General features: G+C 61.2%; 1 protein-coding gene across 4 annotated transcripts; it reads right to left on the reverse strand.

Annotated features, from left to right (window-relative positions):
* Positions 1-397: 397 nt before the first annotated feature.
* RHBDL1 (rhomboid like 1) lies at positions 398-16536 on the reverse strand. Of its 4 annotated transcripts, none has more exons than XM_075899210.1 (8): positions 15763-16300; positions 10390-10557; positions 8321-8545; positions 7909-8057; positions 5618-5730; positions 3326-3426; positions 2544-2604; positions 398-1956 (listed from the first exon to the last, which is right to left on the reverse strand). In XM_075899210.1, the coding sequence occupies exons 1-8, from the start codon at positions 16192-16194 to the stop codon at positions 1685-1687; spliced, it is 1521 nt and encodes a 506-aa protein (XP_075755325.1). In that variant the 5' UTR covers positions 16195-16300; the 3' UTR covers positions 398-1684. The 4 variants fall into 4 exon arrangements, 3 of the variants coding, with proteins under 3 accessions (XP_075755325.1, XP_075755327.1, XP_075755326.1); XM_075899212.1 differs by having other exon boundaries at positions 8020-8057; positions 15763-16299; XM_075899211.1 differs by having other exon boundaries at positions 10399-10557; positions 15763-16298.
* Positions 16537-23062: the final 6526 nt, after the last annotated feature.

The raw sequence follows: 23062 nt of genomic DNA on the forward strand, positions 1-23062 counted from the left end.
GGTGCCACAGGAATCAGATTAACATGGCTACCCCTCTGATACTCCTTCCCATTCTGTGTGTATGAAACTGATTGTTCCTCCCTAAGTGGAGTACTTGACATTCGTCCTTATGAAACTTCATCCGATTCACCTCAGACCATTTCTCCGGTGTGTCCAGATCATTTTGAATTTTAATCCTGCCCTCCAAAGAACTCACAGCCCCTCTCAGCTGGACATTGCCCACAAACGTGGTAAGCGCGCTCACTACGCTGTTACCTAACTCGCTGATGAAGATGAGGGCTATCACCCACTCAGGAGCAAAGAAGCAAGTGTGGTTTCTGCGGGTTTGCCAAGCGCTCCCCTTTGTTTTCCTGGAAAAGGAAGGAGTCAGAGCACAGCACTGCAACAGACAGAGCACAGCAAGGCCACGTGGTGTGCAAAATATTTATTTATACTCCAAAAAGGGTCAGACTTCAAATGCGGGTCCTGCCTCTTTCCCTCAGCCAGCCCTGCCCCCTCAGCACGGGGCCTCAGCCCACTGCTCTGGAAAGGCCCCGGCAACGCCTGCTGCTGCGGTGCAAGTCCAGGGGGTGAGTTTCACACCTACTGTCGAAAGCCCTGCGGGTGTGCGGGCTTTGGGACCTGGAAAGCCAACCTCAGGCTCACCGCGGAAACGAGTCTGGCCGGTCTCAGCTCTGATTTGGCTCAGAAAAAAATGTTGTTGGCCCCAGAGTCCGTCATGTAAACGAGCGATTGGTGTCGGGAGCTGGGCGGAGAGGCCCTGGACCCTGCACAGTGGGTAGGTGCCGAGACGCGCCCTGAACTGTGCGCTAGGTGAGCTCGTAAAGGGTCAATAAGCCCGGGAGCACTTCAGCTGCCCTTTGTAGAGACCAGAGCTTGGCATGGCTCTTTGCTAGGGCTACAGGAAAGGTGGACTCCCTCCTGACCTGGGGCTACGCTGAGGGCTCCTGTCAGCCCCTGCACCCAGCTGTATTGGCCTTGTCCTCTGCAGAGTCAGGCAGCATCTGCGGCTGCTGCTGCCTGCCCTGTCTCGGCAGGCCATGGGCAAGCGGAGTCCCCCCGCGCCACTCTCTCCTGGGCTAGACGCAAGGAGCAGAGATGTCATGCAGGGAGCGTTTCCCCCCGGCAGGACGCTGCAGTAAGGGGCTGCCCGGAGAACGGGGAGCAGGGAGGAAAAGCAGGAAAAGGGCCCGACCACGAGCAGGCGAGCGAGCACCATCTTTCTGGGGAGGAGTATTTCACGGGGTCCCTGCTGTGCTGGTGCTGCCACAGCAGAGTAGCTGGGCTGGCCTCAGAGAGCTCTGGACGGGTAAGGGAGAGGCAGGAAAACTGTACATTCAGGGGGGCGCTGGCACGGGGGGGGGCAGGCCTGCTGGGTCACTGCCGCCCAGGGCCACACTTGCACTCAAATCCACGAGGCGGGATCGCTTTCCGGCCGAGCTCTGCGGTGCTGCGGAGGGAGGGAGCTTGCCTCGGGATTTGTGGGCGGGCAGCTTTCCTTGTTTCTGGGTTGCCTCCCATCCCCAGGCAGGGCCGAGGAAGCTCCAGTCTGGCGCCCAGCTGCGATGGATACGCTGGCAGAAAGAGCGTGCGCTGGTACCAGGCACGTCGCCAGCTGGGCGGTTGGCACCCGCGTCGTCTGGGTTTTGGCACTTTGGGGGTGGGTGCGGAGGGCCCGGGGGTGCTAGGGCGGAGGGGGGATCTGTGTCCCCAGCAGGTCGTAGGCGAAGACGTTCCAGAAGACGGCGAAGACGAGGAAGGTGGCGTAGGAGAGCAGCACCACCCACCAGCCACACTGGTCCTGCAGCTTCTCCTCGTAGCTGCGCAGGATGGTCAGCCCCATGCTGATGCCCACAATGGCGCCTGCCAGGTGGGCCATGAAGCTGGGCTGGGGGCCAGAGGCCGCCAGGGGCGGAGAGAAACGGAGCCAGACGGCACGGCCCACCTCGGAGCTCACTGCGGGGGGAGGACGAGGAGTGAGAACGGTGGCCCCAACGCTGCTGAGGAGCCCTTGGCCGAGAGTCGCCCCCCGGGGAATCGCCCCTTCTCATGCTCTGGCCCCTCCCCACGGTTGCAGCAGCGCCCTGCTCTCCCTTCTCCCACAGGCAGGGCATCCCCGGGGCACTTGCAGATCGGAGGGGGAAGAAGCCCTGGTACCGTTGGGCTCTTCACTGCACTGAGCCCAGATGCTCTAACTCCTCCCACCCCTAGTGGGGAGCAAACGTGTCCAGGGGGTCCACAGCCAGCTGCCCCTGCTTTGGCACTCGGGACGGGGGGTGCACGGGGTCACGGCCCGGATGAGGCTGGGATTAGTCCAGTCACAAGTCAGCGCACTGGGAATATTCACGGACACTCAGGACGCGTCATCCCCCCGAGCAGGAATCCCTGGGGAAGTTCGCTGGCTTGCACGACACCCAGGGCCGCACTAGCAGATCAGCTCGGTCCCTTCTGCCTTTGACATCTCAATTCACCTCTGCGCCGCCGGCAGCCTCAGCCAGCGAGGCTCCCAGGGGCCCTGCCGCCCGCCTCCGACAGGTACTTACTGCACACCAGAGCCAGGACCATCCGCAGCAGCTTGTACGGGCAGCGCATCCCCGCCCAGTTCTGGGGACAGAGACGCCACGTTGAGGCGGGGGGGCTGGGGTCCCGTTGGGAGCGCTGCCCCCCATTTCAAAGTGGGAGGGGCCTGCGGGCGGGCGGCCTGAGACTCCCCATTCAAAAGGGCAGCAGGAAGGAGCGACGCTGCGTGTGCGTGGGGAACCCGCCACCTGCCCCCAGCCACGCCCCTGGACAAACACAGGGGCCTGAGCCGGGTTACAGGCCCAGAGCAGGGGGCTGCTAACATGCCTGGGTGCAGGCACAGAGACGGGCCAGCTTCAGGGAGGCAGATACCCATGCGGAGCCTACCCGAGCTGCCCAACGGTCACTGGCAAAGGCCTCTCCTTGTGCCAATCAGCGCTCTCCTGCTTGGCAGTGCCCACCATGCCAGGGCAGGGCCCCCCGGGGAACGGGCCACAGATCAGGATTGAATCGGCCCCTCCTGCGCTGCCGCCCATGGGCGAGTTATGGACCAACGCTGGTTGTTGGAACGTGAGCAGAGGGGCGACTGACGGAGACTGGGCAGGCCCAGCTACGCGCCCGGCTCGCCGTGATGCTCAGTGCCAGGCCACATCCCGCTTAGCCTGGCCTGGCCCAGAGACGTCCTCCCTGCTGTCCTGCGACCCCGAGGGACGCCAGATTGGCCGAGCTGGGAGGAGAGGCAAATCAGCCCCTTTCCAGCGGGTCCTCCCCAGGCGCGGCCTGGCTGCAGGGCCAGGGTACCTACCATGACAACGTTGGCCAGGTGAGCAGAGCAGAGGGCGTAGACGCCTCCCGAGCCCCCGACCAGAGGGGCCCTCATGTCTGTGATGGAGACGGTCAGGGAGCCTGCGGACAAGAGAGGAGAGGGGGTACGGGGCCGGGGAGAGAGGATCGTCCTGTGCAGACGGCACCCCTCTCCTGAGGAGGGGCAGGGCAACCAGGCACTCTGGGTGAGGGGCTCCCAGCCCTGGCTCTCACTCGCTCAGCAGCAGTCTGAATGAGGGTTTCCATGCTCGGGCTAGTCCTCTGCATCTGACTGTGCAACAGTTACACTTGCCCCTCCTGTCGCCATGGTAACTTGGCACAGTGCGCATGCTGCTCCCCGCACCACCCCGAACACACAGCACCTCTCCAGAGCCCACACGCACTCACCCAACACACACACCATTGGCCTCAGCAGCTCACACCTCACTGCATCCACACCACATCTTACCCAGGCCATACCTACACACCGCACCGGATAGCACAACACACCCACAGCGCCTACTACTGGCACACGCCACACCTTACCCAGGCCGTAGCTACACACCGCACCGGATAGCACAACACACCCACAGTGCCTACTACTGGCACACGCCACACCTTACCCAGGCCGTAGCTACACACCGCACCGGATAGCACAACACACCCACAGCGCCTACTACTGGCACACGCCACACCTTACCCAGGCCGTAGCTACACACCGCACCGGATAGCACAACACACCCACAGCGCCTACTACTGGCACACGCCACACCTTACCCAGGCCGTAGCTACACACCGCACCGGATAGCACAACACACCCCCAGCGCCTACTACTGGCACACGCCACACCTTACCCAGGCCGTAGCTACACACCGCACCGGACAGCACAACACACCCACAGCGCCTACAATCAGCACACTCCATACTTTACCCAGGCCGTAGCTACACACTGCACTGGATAGCACAACACAGTGCCTACAATCAGCTCGTGCCACACCTTACCCAGGCCATGTATACACACTGGATACACACACACACACACAATCAGCTCATACCCCATCTTACCCAGGCTGTTAAGTACACACAAGATAGCTGCCTGGCCTGAGGATGGGTCACAGAGTACTGGAACTACTGAAACTGGAAGAAACCTGGACAGGACCAGTCCCTGTGCTCATGGCAGGGCTAACCACCATCTGGATCAACCCTGACAAATGTTCATCTAACCTGCTCTTAAGTATCTCCAGTGATGGAGATTCCACAACTTCCCTAGGCAATTTATCCCAGTGCTGAACCACCTTGACCATTAGGAAGTTTTTCCTAATGTCCAACCTAAACCTCCCTTGCTGCAGTTTAAGCCCATTGCTTCTTGTCCTGTCCTCAGAGGCCAAGGAAAACAACCTTTCTTCCTCCTCCTTATGACACCCTTTTAGATACTTGAAAACCGCTGTCAAGTCTCCTCTGTTTTCTCTTTTCTAAACTAAACAAGCCCCGTTCTTCCAGCCTTCCCTCAGAGATCATGTTCTCTAGACATTTAATCATTTTTGTTGCTCTTCTCTGGACCTTCTCCAATTTCTCCACATCTTCCCTGAAATGTGGTGCCCAGAACTGGACACAATACTCCAACTGAGGCCTAACCAGCGCAGAGTAGAGCAGAAGAATGACTTCTCGTGTCTTGCTCACGACACTCCTGTGAATGCAGCCCAGAATCATGTTTGCCTTTTTTGCAACAGTGTCACACACTGTCAACTCATATTTAGCTTGTGATCCACTCTGACCCCTGGATCCCTTTCCGCAGTCCTTCCTAGACAGTCACTTCCCATTTTGCAGGCATGCAACTAATTGTTCTTCCTAAGTGGAGTATTTTACATTTGTCCTTGTTGTATCACGAGCAGCTCTAATTCTTTATTGATTCCTGCTGGAGGCGCCGACCCTTCAGGGAATAATCGAGAAGGAAATGGAGAACTCTGACAGCTTAGCGGGTGGGGGTTGGGAGAGCAGGGGGGGAGGGGCGGAGCCGCAGTGCCTGGGGAGAGGAGAGAGAAGGTCTAAAGGAAGGCAGGAGAAGAGAGAAACCGGAGGGAAGAGAGAAAGAAAGGAAAAGAAAGGCCAAGGGAGGAGGGAAGGAGACAAGACGCTGGCCGGAGGGCAGGAGAAGTCAGCTCGAAGCTCTCAGGCTGTGTGCCTGGGCCTTCCCAGCGTGTGACAGACAACTGGGGAGGGGCCCAGGGAGCATTCGGAATGACCCCGGGAAAACCTGCAAGAGGTGCTCTCCGGCCAGGCGTTCCCCACCTACCTGCCAGCACTCCTGCCAGGTAGAGGAAGCTGATGCGTAAGATGCCATGGACCATCTCCAGGGGGACCCCGATCATCAGCTGAAGGAGGGCGTTGAATCCCAGCTGTTCCAGCCTGGACAGAGACATGGACACAAGGTCACTCCAGGAACTCGCTGTGGGGCAGACAAGTAGAGCGCCCCCTATTGGGCCAGGGAGGCATAGTACGCAGTGCTCTGTGCAAGGACAGATCAGGGAGTTAGTGGGAATAAGAAATGCAAATCGAGACTGGCCCCGGTTCCCTTCTGAGCACTTTCCCTTGCTGGCCTCAGTACGGAGCAATGGGGCCCAACTCTGGGAGATGCGGGTAAGCCCCTCAAATTCCCATCCGTTTCCATGGGAGGTAGATACCCGCTTCCTCTCAAGAGCCTCCACCCATCCCAGCCAGAGGGTGTCAACCCTGAGCTGGAAGGCCCGCGTGGCGGGGGGAGGGAGGAGGCTGATTTTCAGGGCCCAGCTCTGCACACCCACGGCACCTCGCCTCAGGCTCTCCCGGCACTTTATACACACGAATGAGTCCTTGCGGCACTCCCGTTTTCCTGAGACACGGGGGCGGTGACGTGCCCAAGGGCATGGAGTAAGCTAGTGGCGGAGGGGTGAATAGAACCGCCTGCCTCCTATGGTCCCTTGCGTAGCCCAGACCCTGCTCCTGCAATTCTCGCTCAGAGGGCGGCTCCCAGCCCCCCCTTGGAGTATCCACCGAGGAGGGGACTGACTGAGCCCACCTAACCGAGGCAGGACCGGGGATGGAGACCGAAAAGCTCCCTCCTGCAGGAGCGGCCCTGAGCCACCCTCTTCCCTGTGCAGGGATGCTGCTTGTGTCAACACCACTGCCAGGTCCAGCTGAACCTGGTTCCACATGGAGCCTTGGGAGCCACATTCACCCACTGGGCCGAGACCTCCTGGGGAAGGTCTGGGATAGAAAGACCCAGCTGCAGCCTCCCAGCATGCGGCCGGGAACACCCTGGGTGTAGAGCAATGAGTCCTGGCCGGATCCTGAAATGCCAGGCAGGCTCTAGGGTCCCACTGATGCCGGCATCGGGGATCTATTTCAAGGCACCACCACCCCAGTGCCAGGGAGACCTACAAAAAAACCGAACAGGGATTGGGCTGCGGGTGCTCTGAGACCACTGCTGACCACGCTGACTAGTCTGTCTCCTTGTCCCACCCCCATCTCGCTGCCTGAATCTCTCTGGAATCCCTGGGCTCCTACTTCGCGCACATGCTCTCTGGGACAGGGACTGTTTTGTCCCATTTGTACAGCCCCTAGCACCGGGGCTGGGGTCCCAGTACGCGACAAGGGGGCTCTAGAATCTTTGGTAATACGGCGAGAAATAATGAATCCTAAAGAAGGGCTGCAAACCCAGCTGGGGCTCCATTCTAGCCCTGAAATATCCTGTAAGTAACGGGCTCACTGTTCACGCAGCTCAGCACACACACACCCAGAGGCAGATGTCCTTTACTACCCAGGGCACCACGGGCAGCTGCAACACACGGTACCCCGCCCCTCCGAGACTCCGCTCGGGGATGGCTACTCTGCAGCCGGGAGCCTACCTCGTAGCGTGGTTGGAGACAGACAGGTGCTACCTCCGCTCCAGCTAACCCTCGCAGCCCAGGCGGTGCGGCTCAGGCGAGCCGTTCCAGTGTGAGCCTGGGGTGAGTGGCCAGCCCAGGCCACTGCCTGTATTGCCGTGTCCACCCTGCTGGTTTTACTGCCCTAGCTCAAGCAGAGCTAGCACAGGCCTCTCCCCTGGATTGGCGGGCTCACTGCCAGCTGCAGTGACTCTCAGCAGTGCCCCGGCCTGGAGGGACCACACCTATCAGGAGAGGCCAGGTCTGCCTCCAAGCCCAATCCGCCTTGTGCAGCAGGAACCGCACTGAGACTCACCCCCTCTCTCCACACGGGCCAGCATACGGCCATGGGGTGGGAATGCCTTTCGGCCCCTCCCGATCTGGGCTAGCCTAGAGGTAACCAGTTCCCAGGAGCCGTCCCTCCTGTGCCCCAGGACAGAAATCCAGGGCTCTCGTCCGCAGTTCAGAACAAGCAGCCGCCCAGACCTCAGCTGGAGCTGCAAGCTCTGATCTCTGGGGAGGAGGGAAAACCCGGGATTCCGGTCCCAGTTCATCCAGCCCTGGGCTGCCCCACCCTGCTTCAGTGAGAGTCCCACCTGCCTCAGTGGGAAGGGAGCGCAGGCTCTGTGCATCAGCCGAGCTGCCTACCTCCTGGGTGGCCCGGGGAACAACAGGTCCTTACCCAACGTGCATGAACATGTAGGTGAAGAACCGCCAGGCCCGGGCGCGGTGCCCCGGGTGGTACACCAGCGGGCTCTTCATGTACTCCGGGTGGTACGTCTGCAGAACCCACCTGTTCAGCCGGGCCCCGTAGCAGAGGAACACGATGATCTGCAGAAGGAAAGGGGCAGGTTGTCGGGGCAACCACGAGGAACTCCCCTCTAGGCCGAGCTGAGCCTGCAATACGCCCTCCGGCTGCCCGGCTGGGTGCCTCTGTGACAGCCGCTTCCTGGCCTGGCTTTGGAGTTCAGCAAGGTGCCCCGGGATCACATACCGCTGCCAGGAAGCCCAAGCCATGGCCGGTGGCACAGGACGGCCCCCGGTGGCATGGCCGGTGTCTAGGCCGGCGCGGTGCCCAGGAGCAGTCAGCGTACCTGGGCCAGCGTGACGACGGCCATGAAGATGGGCGGCGGGCAGGTGCGGTGCTGGTAGAAGTACCAGCGCCGGTCCATCTCGCAGGGCAGGATCTCATAGGCCACGTAGCGGACAAAGCGCTTGTAGAAGCCCAGCCCGGTCTCGTCCAGCAGCACGTCCCGGGGCAGCGCCCTCTGCCCATTGGCAATGGCTCGTTTGAAGCTGCTGGACCGCTTACTGCTAATCTGCAAAGAGAGACCGTGACGCACGACTGCAGCACGCCCAGCTCCGCCGCTCCCAGCCGCCGCCAGCAGAGGGCAGCGCAGGGCAGGGATTCCCCAGCTGGCTCAGGCCATGGGGGAGACCCCAAGGCCTGCTCAGTGCTGAGGGGGAGGCAGGCCCGGCGGGTCGGGGATGCAGCGCGCACAGCGGGGCGGGGACACATGCTCATGGCTCTCTCTTGCTGGGTCACTGCCTCAGCGGCCAGGCCAGTGAGGAGCTCTCTCCAGAGAACGAAGGGATCCTCTCTGCGCAGCCAGCGGCGCCTCCTGCTTTAAGAGCTCAGCAAACGAGGGGAAAATCGATGTTCTGAATTTTCCGCCTCCCTCAGGGCTTCTCCCTTGGAGGCCTCTGCCCGGGGGCCTGAGCCAGCCACTTAGGGCTCAGAGGGTGCACGGCAGACCAAGCCCTTCCTCCGGCGCTGAACAGAACCGGGCAGCAGCCCCAGGGCCTAGCCGTGAGCGGTCCCACCTCCCCGCTGGAGACGGTGACAAGCTACCTCAGCCTGGCAGCTAGGAGCATAAGGGAGGCTCTCTCTAGGGCAGGGGCAGGGACCTTTTTTGGGTCAGGGGCTGCTGACCCACAGGAAAATCAGTGGGGGGGCTGGAGTGCCAGCGTGGGCTCCCCAGTGCTAGGGGAGATCCTAAGCCTTGGGCCAGAGCTAGGCAACCCAGGGGCTGCATCTCCCTCCTGGGGCTCCTCTGGGGGGAGCCTCGCCGCTTCCCTGTCCTTTCCCCAGGCCTCCAGCGAGCAGCGGCCAGCAACGCAAGGCACCCCGCCCCCCACGTCTCAGCTCCTGCAGGGGCAGCTCTGCGTCCGTGGCCCACGCCACGCTGGGCCTCCTGGCTCGCACGGCTGGTTTGCATGGAGCAGCTTCTTGTCTATAGGCCGCTGTGCTGAGACCCCCCCCCAACGCGTTCAACATGGGCCGGCCTGACGCGGGCTCCAAGCGCTCCGTCGCCCCCTCCTGGCGCCGAGCCAGCCCCTCCCCCACAAAGCGCCTGCTCACCCAGTGCCCCACGGCCCCTGCCCACGGAGCAGAGGGTGGCGGGAGGTGACAGATGCTCCAGGCAGGGGATTCCCGGCGTGCAGTACGGAGCAGACGGGCGGGAGGGAGCTCCTCTGTTTTCTTCCCCCTTTTCCCCCCCACGTCGCAATCTTTCTTCCAGCTGAGGCAGGGGCAGGGGCCTGCGGGGGATGGGTGCAGGGAGGGGCCATGTGGGGGCACTCCATTTAGCAATTAAAATCTTGGTGGGGAAGTGGGGGCGGGGCACCTCCCGTGAGACACCCCCGAGGGCTAATCCGGCCCCTTAGAGCCAGCCAGCAGGTGCCCACTAGAAACCAATGCAGGCTGCGCCCTTCGCCAGCATCCCTAGCCCAGGTACCCTCCACCCAAGGGATCCCCCAAATACGCTCCATCCCTGTCTGTGTAGCGGGGCGCTCTGGGAGCCTGCTTACCCCCTGCGAGCCCCCGTTTGCACCTCAGGGCCAAGCTCAAGCCTGGCACAAGCAAGGGTAGAGGGCCCTGTATCAGCAGGAGCTGGGCTTGGTTACACCGGGGATGAATTTGCCCCATGGTCTCTAACGCTGAACTAACCAGCGGTCCCCAACCCGCGGCTGGGCTTTGCGACTCCCCTCCCTAAGCTCTGCCAGGCCCATCTGTCCGTCAGGTGCAATCCTGGGCCTGCCTTCTCGCGGGCTCCGGGACCGGACCCGCCCGACGGACTGGCGCAGCTGCAGCATTTCCTGGGCAGAGTTTTCCCCGGCAGCAGCAGGCAGCTCTGGCGCTTGTGCTGTTACTAGTACTCACGTTACTGACCAGGTCTACCAGCTCCTGATAGCAGATCTGCCCTTCATCATTGCTTTGGGCCAGAGCCGCCAGCATCTCCAGCTTGGCAGGGTCCAGGGGCAGCTCATGGCTGTGCACCAGGCTGGCGAAGGTCTCCACGCCGATGAAACCAGTGTTGTCTGGATCAAGCTGCAAAAGAAACCAGCGTCAGAGAACCCAAGGTCACAGGGCGTCAGATCCAGGCAATGGCTCACCCCAGGCACCAGGGAGATGGCTTCGGGGCTGGAGGAGATGGGCGCTCCCCTACACCAGACCTCTCACACTGGCGTAGCTGTGTACCCCATTCCATGGGAGAGCGGAGAGGCTGGGTGCTGTCCCACAATCCTGGAGGAAGCAAAGGATTTAAACCATGAGGTTTAGTAGCCCGGGGAACACTCAGCCCAGCTGGTCTCTCCCCGCCCATGTGTGTGGCCGAGGAAGTCTAGGAAATGAACCAAGAGCGTCTGAGTCCAAGGCCTTCCACTCCAGCACTTCTGCACAGCTTCCAAGAGGGCTCTCCAAAGGCAGAAGACAAGGTTTGGGGGGTGACTTGATTACAGGGGCTAATGCTGCCCTGATCCACTGGGCACATCCATGCACATGCGGGGGGCTCAGGGCCTCTGCAGTGGGAGCTCTAGAACAGCGAAGAGAGGGAAGTCGGCAAGGACGGGAACCGCTAACCCTGGTCCCCCCCTAGCATCTCGCTTACGAAACTCCTGCCTCTTCCTCCCTCACCCACAAGCCCCCGGATTCTTTGCACATCAATTTCCGGAAAGCAGGGGCTGTGCTTAAAATACAGGGGCCTGGCAATGCAGCCTTCGAAAGGCTTGGGGCAGGCAGTGCTGGCCTTACCATGAGATGAACGGAGGCGGCCAGACTGGGGGGGGGGTGTCATTAGGACCCAGAGAATTGAGACTTTTCAAAGTTTTGGCCCAAGCGAGGGAGCATGGGGGCATCATTTGAGTTCCGCGCCTCCGGTGCCAAATCTTGTGGGCCAGCCCTGGGGGCAAGGGGCTTAGTTCTTTCTAGCTCCCCAAACGTCGCCCCCAAACGTGTGTTACCCCTTCAGCCTGCCCTTCCTTTCCGGGGAGAGCACAGGTGGGCCGAGGAGAGTTGGGATTACAGGGTTCAGGACCACGGTGTCCGCCACGGAGCTCAGAAATGGCCCCGCTTGGCACCCAGACAGTCCCCGCAATGCCCGCTGCAGTAGCAGCCATGGCGCAGCTCTGAAGACCTTGAAGCTGAACCGGGACACAAGCCCAACATGGTGAACTTCTGAGCTTGCCACACGGTTTCAAGGGATCCACCTCTCCGCTGCCGGCTCCGAGAGGCAATGCGCTCGGGTGTGCACATGGAGGGTCTGGCGATGCACAGCTGGTGATTCTGATGGGCTGACCAGGGGTCCTCTTTCAAGTTCTCCTTGGCAGTCCCACCCTTTCCCGCTGCCCAGCCAGCTCTCTCCCTCCGGCCGAGCTGCCCAGGTTTCCAATCAACAAGCCAAACTCACCCTGGCTCAGGTGGGCAGAGCCCTACCCTGTTACCCCAGCACCACCTTCAGCTGTGCCAGGGGTGTCACATCCTCACTCCACATCTCTGGTGGTGGCGCGGGCAGGGCTGCGGGGCTTCCAGGAAGGCGGGATCCTATTTCCTCCTTGAAAAGCACTTTGAATAATGTGGAGGAGGGGAAAATCTTTCAAAAGGTTGGAAGGACGAGATAAGTCAGAGTGTGTCTGAGGGCCTTGCCAAGGGCAGGAGAGAGGCTGGGGTCTGCCCGTGGGAGGCCAAGCCCGTACATCCGAGTTATTCTGCGAGTGCTATTGTCTTTGTCATCTTCTCCAGGACACGCATTTCAAGGCAAGCCTCCCGGCCAGTGCCCTTGTGGAACCGGCAGGACACGGACACACGCGCGCTAGTCTGGCTGGAGGGAGGCTGTAGCCTCTCCATCCCAGAGATGCTCTTGCACCCTGGGGATACTGACAGAGCTAATGCCGATGTCGCGGCTCAGCCTGGAGCCTCAGGGAGGGCCTGAGCCAGGGCGGGGGAGGGCACTTCTTCCGTGGGGGCGGCCCTGGCAAGAGCAGCCGTGAGCAAGGGACTACAAGGCGAGGGAATGAAACACATGGCAAAATTAACCCTTTGGAGGTGGTGTGAATCACAGCGCCTCAACCTAGCTACAGGCAAGGAAGGCAAGTTACAACCGGAGCGCTCTAAGGGTTACAGCCTCTCCCCGCGCGGCTGCCCTTGTGCTGTGGGCTAGCGTGCCTGTGTGCTCTGCTGTAGGGGGGTGGGGCAGCGCCCTGGGGAGCGGTCAGAGTGGCTGAGCGGGGGCGGAGCACGCCCTTTGTTCTCCCTCACAATAAACCCCCTGCAGGGTGCCGATTTCACCTTCATTTCCTCCTCGGAGCCCCCAGGTCCCTGCACACTGGGCCTAGCAAGGGCGGGTCAAGAGGAAGCCAGGACACCTGTGCTCACCCAACAGCCCCTCACGTAGGCAACCCCCCGGCCCAGGCAGTGCGGGCTAGTGGATAGTGCTGGATTGGAAGGCAAGACATTGTTCCCGGCTCAGCCACACACCAGCTGGGGGGCCCTACCCCAGTCACTGCTCCACTCAGTGCCTCCCTGTCTCTCCTCCTGGGTCTCTCTGGGTTGTGAGCTCTTCAGGGCAGTGCCTGTCTTTCAATATTGCACGTACAGCCCCTAGCACTCAGGGCCTCTGATCACTCTTATGGCCTCTAGGTCTGACTGTAATCAAGACCCCTGGGGTACAGCCCGCACCACTGGCTCCGACCTTTAGATAAATAGGCAACCACTTGTCACTTCTAGCAGGAGCTCCATTTAGGTCAATAGATTCAATAGCTATTCACTTGCTCTTCCTGCCTCCTAGCACCACTGCACATGCAGCAAACGCACATACATACACACCACGCACAAATGCAGAGCCAAGCATGCACAACACCCGTCTGCATGCACACTGCATGTGCCAAATACAAGCACACACATGCACGCCCCAAGAGAATGCACACCCACCTACATGCAGATATACACACTATATCTGCACTTTCATGCACTCGTTCTGCAGAGGCACACTTACAATCGGAAATGCACATATACCATCCCTGCACATCTCAGGTACATGCATGCCCTCACATGTGCACATGAAGATGCACACATACCATCCCTGCACATCTTGCGTACAGACATGCCCACCCACACATACACATGGTGGTGCAAAATCTATACCTGCACACACATCCCCTATATAGGTGTACATTTATATGCACAGATACACGTGATATGCCTTCCCACATTCATGCACGTAGCACACCACAGGTACACACAGGTACCCCATGTGAAAACACACCCAGCCAGCTGAATATGCATGTAGGCATGTTATACACACAGTGCACAGTTAGAACCACCCCGCACACATGTATGCACATGCACACTTGCTCCATATTTGCACACTACACACAGATGCATGCATGCCATATATACACATGTATGTCTAGATGCACACACACCACACACATTCTCCCTCTTTCCTCGTGCATTTCAGCCCATAACCGAGCAAAGCAGCAGCAAAGTCATTTCCACCTCATCTCCATCTGCAGAGAGTCCATCTCCAGCTGCTCCAATGCCGGTGGCCTGCACCCTCCCAAGTCAAACTGTCCCCACTGCTACCCATGTCCCCTGCGCCCGAGGCTGCTGCACCACGGCTCACAGGGCACAAGGGCTGGGAAGGCTCTGAAACCTCTGGCTAAATGTTGGACAAGGAGATGGCAGGGTCTGAAGCCAAAGTCTCCCCCCTCGCTCCCCCGACTCCTGCCAAAACACTCTCCTACCTTTAGCCCATCTAGGCCTGTGGTTCTCTGAGCATTGGCCATTGTGGTCCACCTGTGCGGCTCTCTGTGTTGTGTGGGCTGCATCCACACATTATATATAGTACCTGTATGGCCCTGAGGCTGTCACATGGGCCGAGGTGCGTGCTGATTGGCCGCAAGTGGCCCATGGACCTTGGGTTGAGACCCACTGATCTAGGCGTTACTGCCTCCCGTCCCCCAGATGTGTTCACAGGCCCTGGCTCTCTGATCCTTTCCTTACAGGGCCGCTGAGACACTTTGTACCCCTCTGCTCCTGGAGGTTCAGCTCAGATCCCGCACCTGATTGGCAGTGAGACGCCTGGTACCTTAAAACCCAGCTCCCCACTCCAAGGAGGTTGTGGGACTTGCCAAGGTCACGCCACCGGGAACTTGGAGGCTAAATTCCGAACCAAAATTCACCACCGATCTGGCCCACCGCAGAATCCCCAGCAATGCAGGGGGCTGGCTAACGGGCACCGACTGTGGCTGTCTGAGCCGATGAAGGGGCCAGCCGGAAATCAATCAGGACCGAGCGATTCGTGCCACCTCGGGTTATTGCATTGGGGACTGATCCTGCAGTCGGAGCAGAGGGCTCAGTGCAATGCAGCGTTCACGCCTTACAGCCCGATCCTGCAGTTGGCTCACGGGCCTTGCTGCCCTCATGGGGTAAGGCACATGGGCCCAATCCTGGAGTCAGATCACAGGCTCGGTGCCCTCAGGGGTTAATGAAGTCGGGCTCAGCTCCTCCGGGGGCTGAACACTCCCTCCCCATGGTTTGCTCAATCGGAGGCAGATGCTACTGCTCAGCACCTCACTGGATCAGGCCCCTAGACTGGAACCGCCGTGCTGGAGAGCCCTGGGCCGGGATGCGTGATGGGGTCTGGAGTGACAGGAGCTGCCTGGCCCTGAGGCTGGTGGCGACAGTGTCTATTTGCCCCTCGGTGTTGGAGCAGGTGCCCGACCCAGCAGCCCCTGGGCCAGGAGGTGCCCCAGAGCCGCCCCAGAGGGGTCGCGGCAGGCCAGCGTCGAAGTGCCGGAGCTGTGTGGGGGCTGCTTGGCTCTCTCCAGCATAAGCCGCCCCCTCGCTGCCAGCAGGCTGCACATCACGCTCGCGAGCGCATCCACTCCATTTCCGAGGCACACCAGGGACGGGGTGGCTGGGGACACCGGGGCTCCACAGAGGAGTGGGCTGGACCCCGCCTGGAGGCCACGATGAGAGGCACGCCGCTCCCCGAGGGGCACGTGGCTCGGCCTGCAGCAAGCCCCAGCACGGCTGGTGCCAAGCTGTGAGCTCACGGCAGGTGACTCGGCGAGGGGAGAAGCCACCGGGCAGATACCATGGGGGTGGGCACAGAGCCAGGGGCATCGCTGCAGCGTCCCTGCCTCCCCCGCACAGCGAGCCCCTGCCCATGCCGCGGGCCAGAGCTGGGCTGGCATCCCCCCCCCCCCCATCCGGAGCGAAGCAGCAGCCGCTGCCGTGGAAACCAGCGCTCACCTGCTCCTGGATGAGCTGCAGCAGGGAGCTCCTATCCATATACCTGCCGGGGCTGGCTGGCTGCAGGGGCGGCCGGCAGCGGGGCTCCTGGGCGGCCGGGGGCGGCGGGGGGCGGCTCTGCTGCTCGGCTCCCAGGGCGGCAGGGGGGTGCCCGGCCAGCCAGCCCCGCGATGCTGCTCCGGAGCGATGGAGGCGAGCGGGCTCCACTCCCGCAGCAGCCGGGCTCGGGGGCGGGCGCCAGCGAGGATGGGGGACACGCGGGGCCGGGAGCCAATGGCAGCCCAGCGGGGGGAGGAGGGGCCGCGGAGCGCCGAGCCCACCGGAGCCGCCCGCCCCGCTGCAGCCGCGGCCAGACCCTGCGGCCGGGCCCGGGAGCGCGCGGGGCGGGGCGGGGCGGGGCGGGGCGCTCGGAGCACCTGCCCCTGCAGCCATCCCGGCCCAGCGCTCCTGCCCCCAGGGGCACTTGGACCCGAGCCCCCTGCCCCAGCGCTCCCTGCCCCCAGGGGGCACTTGGACCCGAGCCCCCTGCCCCAGCGCTCCCTGCCCCCAGGGGGCACTTGGCCCGAGCCGGCTGCCCCAGCGCTCCCTGCCCCCAGGGGGCACTTGGACCCGAGCCCCCTGCCCCAGCGCTCCCTGCCCCCAGGGGGCACTTGGACCCGAGCTCCCTGCCCCAGCGCTCCTGCCCCCAGGGGGCATTTGGCCCGAGCCCCCTGCCCCAGCGCTCCCTGCCCCCAGGGGGCACTTGGCCCGAGCCCCCTGCCCCAGCGCTCCCTGCCCCCAGGGGGCACTTGGCCCGAGCCTCCTGCCCCAGCGCTCCCTGCCCCCAGGGGGCACTTGGCCCGAGCCTCCTGCCCCAGCGCTCCTGCCCCCATGGCGGGACTTGGCCCCGAGCCCCCTGCCCCAGCGCTCCTACCCCCATGGCGGTACTTGGCCCGAGCCCTCTGCCCCAGCGCTCCTGCCCCCAGGGGGCACTTGGACCCGAGCCCCCTGCCCCAGCGCTCCCTGCCCCCAGGGCGGCACTTGGCCCGAGCCGGCTGCCCCAGCGCTCCCTGCCCCCAGGGGGCACTTGGCCCGAGCCGGCTGCCCCAGCGCTCCCTGCCCCCAGGGGGCACTTGGACCCGAGCCCCCTACCCCAGCGCTCCCTGCCCCCAGGGCGGCCCGAGCCCCCTGCCCTAAAGCCTCCTGCAGCCAGGGCAGTACCAGCCCAGCCCTCTGCCCCAGCGCCTGCTGCCCTCAGAGCAGTACCCAGCCCAGTGCCCCCTGCCCTGCAGCCAGGGTGGTACCTGGCCCCGTGCCGCCACCCCATGCAGCCGGGGCTGTAACCAGGTCATAGTCCTCGCCCCCTGCAGCTAGGGTGGTAGCCAGACACCAGGGCCCCTGCCCTCCACCTCCATGGGGGGGGGTGGGGGGAACCTGGGAACAGCGCCCCCTGCTGACCTCTATCCAGAGTGATAACCAGGCAGAGGGCACTCTTCCCTCCCCCCACCATAGCGCAGGCTCCCTCAGCACCCAGCAGCCAGTGTGATGGCCGGGCCAGAGCTCACTCTTGCAGGCAGAGGATTCTCCTCGGGCCTCTGCACCGCAGCCCAGCCTAAGGGCAGGCAGAGCACATCAGCACGGCCAGACTGGGTCATCGTCTCGCCCCGGGTCCTGTGGGCTGACAGTGGCCAGAGCCGGGTGCCCGGAGGGAGTGAGCAGAACAGGGAATCACCACGTGGTTTCCCCGCCCCCTCCCCCGGCGCCCGTTCCCTAGTCTGACAGAGGCTAGGGACTCCAGCCTGGCTCATCGCCATCAATGGAGCCAACCTCCATGGCGTTATCTAGCTCTGGCCGCGCCATTGGCCTTTCGAGCGCTGGCTGGCCCCCGCTGTGTGATGTCGCTGGGTGTTCAGAGAAGTGCCTCAGTGCCCGTTGCCGGGAGCCACCACGGCCCTCGCGTCCCCTTTCCAGTCTCCTGTCCCCCTGCCGGGAGCCAGATTAGCCTTGTGTGCCCCCCAGCGACACCTCACTACAAGCAGCCATATGGCCTGGGGAAGTGGGGCTGAGTGCCTCAGTCTTACCAGCTCATTAGCAGCATGGTAGTTATGGGTGTCCCCAAAGCGTTAGACTGCACTGACCTCGCCAGTGCCGTGTAGGCCTCTTGTGAAAGGAGGCAGAGCTCTGGACGGGTTGAGGTCTCCCCGGAGGAGGCTGCGTACCCCAGGGGTTCACGTACCCCTAGTGAAGAGCCACCCTAGGAAGCCAATAGCTGCCTCTCCACTAGATTCCTGGTCTCCCCATTGCTCCCCCTGCTGGTGCCCCAGGTGAACTGGCTTGCCCTGTAGATGGGCACAGCTGGGGGCAATAGGGTATGTGGCTTGCTGTTGGGGGGCTGAGCCGCACCCATGGGTGGGGGGTGGGCAGGTAGCTGAGCCGGGTTTCATGGTGCTGGCTGCATGAATGTGAGCGCCTGGCTCTTTGCGAGTGTGAGCCTCCGCCCTCAGGCCCCTCACAAACTCCAGGGCTGCCTTGAGCTGCACGCCGGAGATAGGGGATTCTGGCAGCACGGAGGCAGGTTAATAAGCCGTGGAATCCTCAGAGCCTGGTGCCATGAATATTCATCAACTTCCCAGCCGTGCCAACGCGTTCCCTCGGGCATGCAACTGGGGGCAAGACGCCAGCTCTGCTAGAAAGGGGGCGGCCCAGGGCTCGCCCCATAGGTTTTGCCTGCTGGAGGGGCTTCATTTGGGGCAGGGGAGGGAAAGCCAGGCGGCAAGTCCCTTTGCTGATGGGCTCTGTGGCTGATCCCAACCCGAGCGGGGGAGGCTGCTCGCCATGGGGTGAAAGGCTGGGGGCACAGCTGCCGGAGAAGGTGCTGCCACTGAGCCAGGCCTGAGGACACATTGCACTTGTGCTTTCAGGCCTTGCTAGCTCTGATGCCATTCAGGTACGATGGTGAGAGTGAGCTGAGATGCCGGCCTGCTTCCAGCCAGGGCTGCCTTGTCCTGTGTCCCTTCCGCTGCCCTTGTGTAACGCCACCAGGCAGAACCGAAACGGGGACCTCTGGAGCTTAGAGCATGAGCCTCTCCAGCTTGAGCGAAAAGCCAGCTGGCTGGTAGCTCATGCTGCGGTGCAGACTCCATCTTCTCCCTGAACACGGTCTGGGTTACACTCGCAAAGGGCCTGTCGGCCCCACAGACTCACCCCTGGGAGACAGGGTGGGATAAAGTCCTGGGGTTCTCTGGGATAAATCTCCCCCTGCACGCTCAGCAAACTCAGTCTCCCTCCGCCCCTCCACCGTGCAGCCTGCCTGGCCAGTCCTGCATTGTTAGGAGCCAGCGTCATGCTTTGCTTAGCACACTGCTGCATGCTGCCCTTGGGCAGCAAAGTCCAACTTAGCCCTTCGGCCATGAGCCCCTGCAGCAAGTCCCGCCCCGGCATCGTTCTCGGCCGGAGGCTTCCCCTGGTACAGCTCACTCCCCTTACCGTGGGGCTCCCCCCTGCAAATCTGTGCCATGCCCATCACCCTGCTATCTGGGCACCTCCCGGGCAGCGGGGCAAGGGGACAAGCTTTGCCCACCCAGCCACAGCTGCCTTTAGTGACCTGGGAGAGGCTGCTGCTGCCCTCTAGTGCATGGAAGCAGAACTGCACAGCTCTGTGGCACAGGTCCCCTGTCACTACCAGCCGCAGGGCTTTCTGCTTGAACTCAAGTGGCAGGGCCCACTCCTGGCTCGCCCTCCCCCCAGCGCTCGCTCTCAAATAAGGGGGCTGGGGCAGTCCCTAGCTGCCCCCTGTGCCTCTGGAGGGGCGGGGCCGGCTGTGAACCTCCGTTCTAGGTCAAGCTCCTCCCCTGCGAGCCAGGCCTGGCACCGGAGAGGCGGCCGGGTACATCCTGCTTCGCGCACTGCCCTGAATGCCTGGCTCTGCGGTGAACGGCACACAAAGCAGGGCATGGCTAGTGCGGCTCTACACCCCGGCTGGCTACTGGAGGAGCTGACTCTGCCCTCCCCCTCCCTCCCCAGCTGCCCCAGGTAACCCCATTCAAAGGGACCATGGGCTTTTTCTCGACTTGCAACCTCCAATCCTGCCAGTCAATTCCCTTGGAGTGTCTCTTGGTCGGTTCGCCCCCAGGGGGCCCAGCACTACAGCTGGGAGCTCGTGGTCGCCCTCTGGAGGAGTGCTGCGCACCATCGCAGTACTGCATTCAACAGGGGAAACTGAGGCACAGAGAAGGGCAAGCACCCACTTAACTCAGGGGCAGAGGATGGAGCCTAGCAGCTGTGATTCACCCCTTACTCTAACACACGCACAATGCAAGGGGTGGTTTCCTGCCTCAAGCACTGAACTAATAGGCCGCAGATCTTGGGCTAGTCCTTGACACCCTGTGAGTGCCTCCCCCGGTCTGCCTCTCCAGGGATGAGGCTACGTTCCTGGGGAGCTGAGGGGCTGAAGCTCTTCAGGTCTGGGAGGTGCTTTGGGGCCCTTGGTGCCAGCGAGGAGCGCAGGCTGGCTACGGAGACAATCCCGCTCCGCTACCCCACACTGATTGCTAACAGAGCCCTGGGAGAGACAGACCTGAGTCAGCCTGGCTAATTAAGGCCTCCTGCACCTTATCTGCACAGGGCAGGCCTTGCCCCCACATTCGCTGGCAGCTGATTTTTGCACATGCCCTGCTCTGGCTCAGATGAGCTGGAAATGCCCCTACCCCCACCTCAGCAGAGCAACTCCCTGCAGCAGGTACTGAGGAACGCTGCCCACATCTCGACTTCCCAGCCCCCTGCATATGGGGCAACGCCGGGCTGCCTGAGCCCACAGACATGGGCACCCAGACCACTTCACAGAGATGCTCCTCAGGATGGGGGGGCACAGAGTGACCCCCACAAGCCTCTTGGAAGGGTGCTGGGCCAGCCAGGGGTGTAATGAGCCCTGGGCATAGTATCCTCAGGGCGTGCACCCAAAGCACGCACCCAAAGCCCATGGGACTAAATGAAACGATGCCCATTGGCTAGGCCACTCCTACGTGTCTAGCAGAGGAAAAGACCAGGCCCCCAACAACGTTCATTAGCCTCGTGTGGCCCAGCCACTAGAAGGGGACAGAGCCAGGCTGGGCCAATGCCAGGGCAGGCTCATTTTCCGTGGTCTGCGGTGCCTGGAGAGACAGGAAACTGCCTTAGGGTATGTCTACACTACCACTCTAGTTCGAACTAGGGTGGTAATGTAGGCAACCGGAGTTGCAAATAAAGCCCGGGATTTGAATTTCCCGGCTTCATTTGCATAAAGCCGGGCGCCGCCATTTTTAAATGCTTCCTATTCCGAACTGCCGTTACTCCTTCACGAACTACCTAGTCCGTGCCACGTGTAGCCGCGCGGCACGGAGTCTGCACTAGCGGACATTTAAAAATGGCGGCGCACGGCTTTAAGCAAATGAAGTCCGGGAAATTCAAATCCCGGGCTTCATTTGCAACTCCGGTTGCCTACATTACCACCCTAGTTCGAACTAGGGTGGTAGTGTAGACATACCCTCAGCACCCCTGCTACACCGCTGACCGGGAGCCGCTCTGGGTAAGCCCCTCCTGCCCCAGCTCTGATCCCCCCAAAGCTGAAGCCCCCTCCTATGCCCCAAAGCTCCATCCTAGAGCCCTCACACTAGTCACATTACGTTGGGTCGCCTGCATCAACGATTTTCTTCAGCTGGGTCATGAGAAAAAAAGTTGGGAACCCGTTGCCCTAGAGCCACAGGGGCTCCCAGCTGGGCCCTTTGCCTTGGGTTTTGATTGTATTTCATTTCCCCCAGGAATGTATCTGTGTTTATTGCCACAAAAACAGGGGCACAGGGGAGCTTTTAACAATGTTTCTAGGTACAGACCGGGATGTATGTGGGTGAACGGAAGGACAGGGCCAAAAGTAGTCACTAGATTAAGGCTTTGGTGACCGGCATACAATGTGGTTTGCTGCAGACCTAGAGTGCTCACAGCGCAATGTCATCTGGGAGGTTAAGACAACAGCATATCTCTACGCCCCAAGTACAACGTCTCATTTGAATAAACAGTTTCCTGTTGTAGACATAGCGCCGTTAGCCTCTAAATATTGACATTTCCTAATTAAACCACGCCAGTGACAACACACATGATTAGCGGCCTCATCTTTTGCGCCTGGTTTTGAGGGTTTGTCTTTAAACTGTCGAATATTTGTTGGTGTTACCAAGTGTGTGCTGAGACAGTTTCCTTTTCTTCCCGTCTCGCTGTGGGTGAGTTCTCAGCAGTACAGTCAGATGCACACACGGTTCAGAGCTTGCCTTCACACCCGTTTGTGTGTATCTTAATCTAGATTAATACCTAACCTCACTTTGTGTGTATCTTAATCTAGCTAATACCTAACCTCGCTTCCACAGGCAGCTTTGCAAATACACACAGACTAATGTATGATCATAATACATCCCTCTCATGCAATGTATTGTATTTTCCTAGTAAAACACATTATCTGTGATATATTTAAGAGAGTTTGTCTGTTTGTTTGTGTCTGTCTGTTCAAGAGCTAGGACCACCAAATTCAGTAGGCAGCTTTCTCTTATAAATTAAAGCAAGGTCAGGGTTTGGTTGTGCCAGGAACATGGGACGTGCCTGGAATGGGATTGCTTCTCATCAAACCATACAGAAAAGAGACGGTCTGTATAGGGAGTGTGGCATGCACGGAAACATTTCCCCATGGGGATGCACCCCAAGCCCCCAGTCCATCGGCCCTCCAAGGGAGCAGGTGTTTGTGTGTGTTACAACAGGCCCACACTGCACTGCCCTGCTGCAGGGCAGGAAGGACCCGGGCAGCATAGAGGGGTTTAAATCCACAGTCCCTGCCAACTGGCTCACCAATTGCTCAGCCCCCATCATGGCTTGTGTATGGGTGGTGGCAGAGACAGGGCTTGGCAGGTAGGTGGGTGCCCCTTTCAGCAGCTGGGGGGCTGATTGACTAGTTTGAGCTTGGCTGAGCCAGAGGAGCTGGCTGGTTGGAGGCACAATGTGAGCCACACTCAGCTTTTCCCAGCCTGGCTGGCTGAAGCACTGGCCAGCTCTCTCAAGAGCAGCAGCCCCTCAACTCGTCCTTGCACCGCCAGCCACCTCATGCCACGGCCACTTTGGGAACGGTGACCAGATGAAAGGCAAGCAGGGAATCCCATTCTTCCCTAGCCTTGCTGAGTGCATGCACACTAGGCCCCCCTTCTCCCTTGCTGTGTGCCTGCCCACACTGCACGCCCTTCCCCCTTGCTGTGTGCCTACCCACACTGCATGCCCTCCCCCTTGCTGTGTGCCTACCCACACTGCATGC

This window comes from Pelodiscus sinensis, chromosome 16, assembly GCF_049634645.1.
Source record: "Pelodiscus sinensis isolate JC-2024 chromosome 16, ASM4963464v1, whole genome shotgun sequence".
In the NCBI taxonomy this organism is placed as follows: Eukaryota; Metazoa; Chordata; order Testudines; family Trionychidae; genus Pelodiscus; species Pelodiscus sinensis.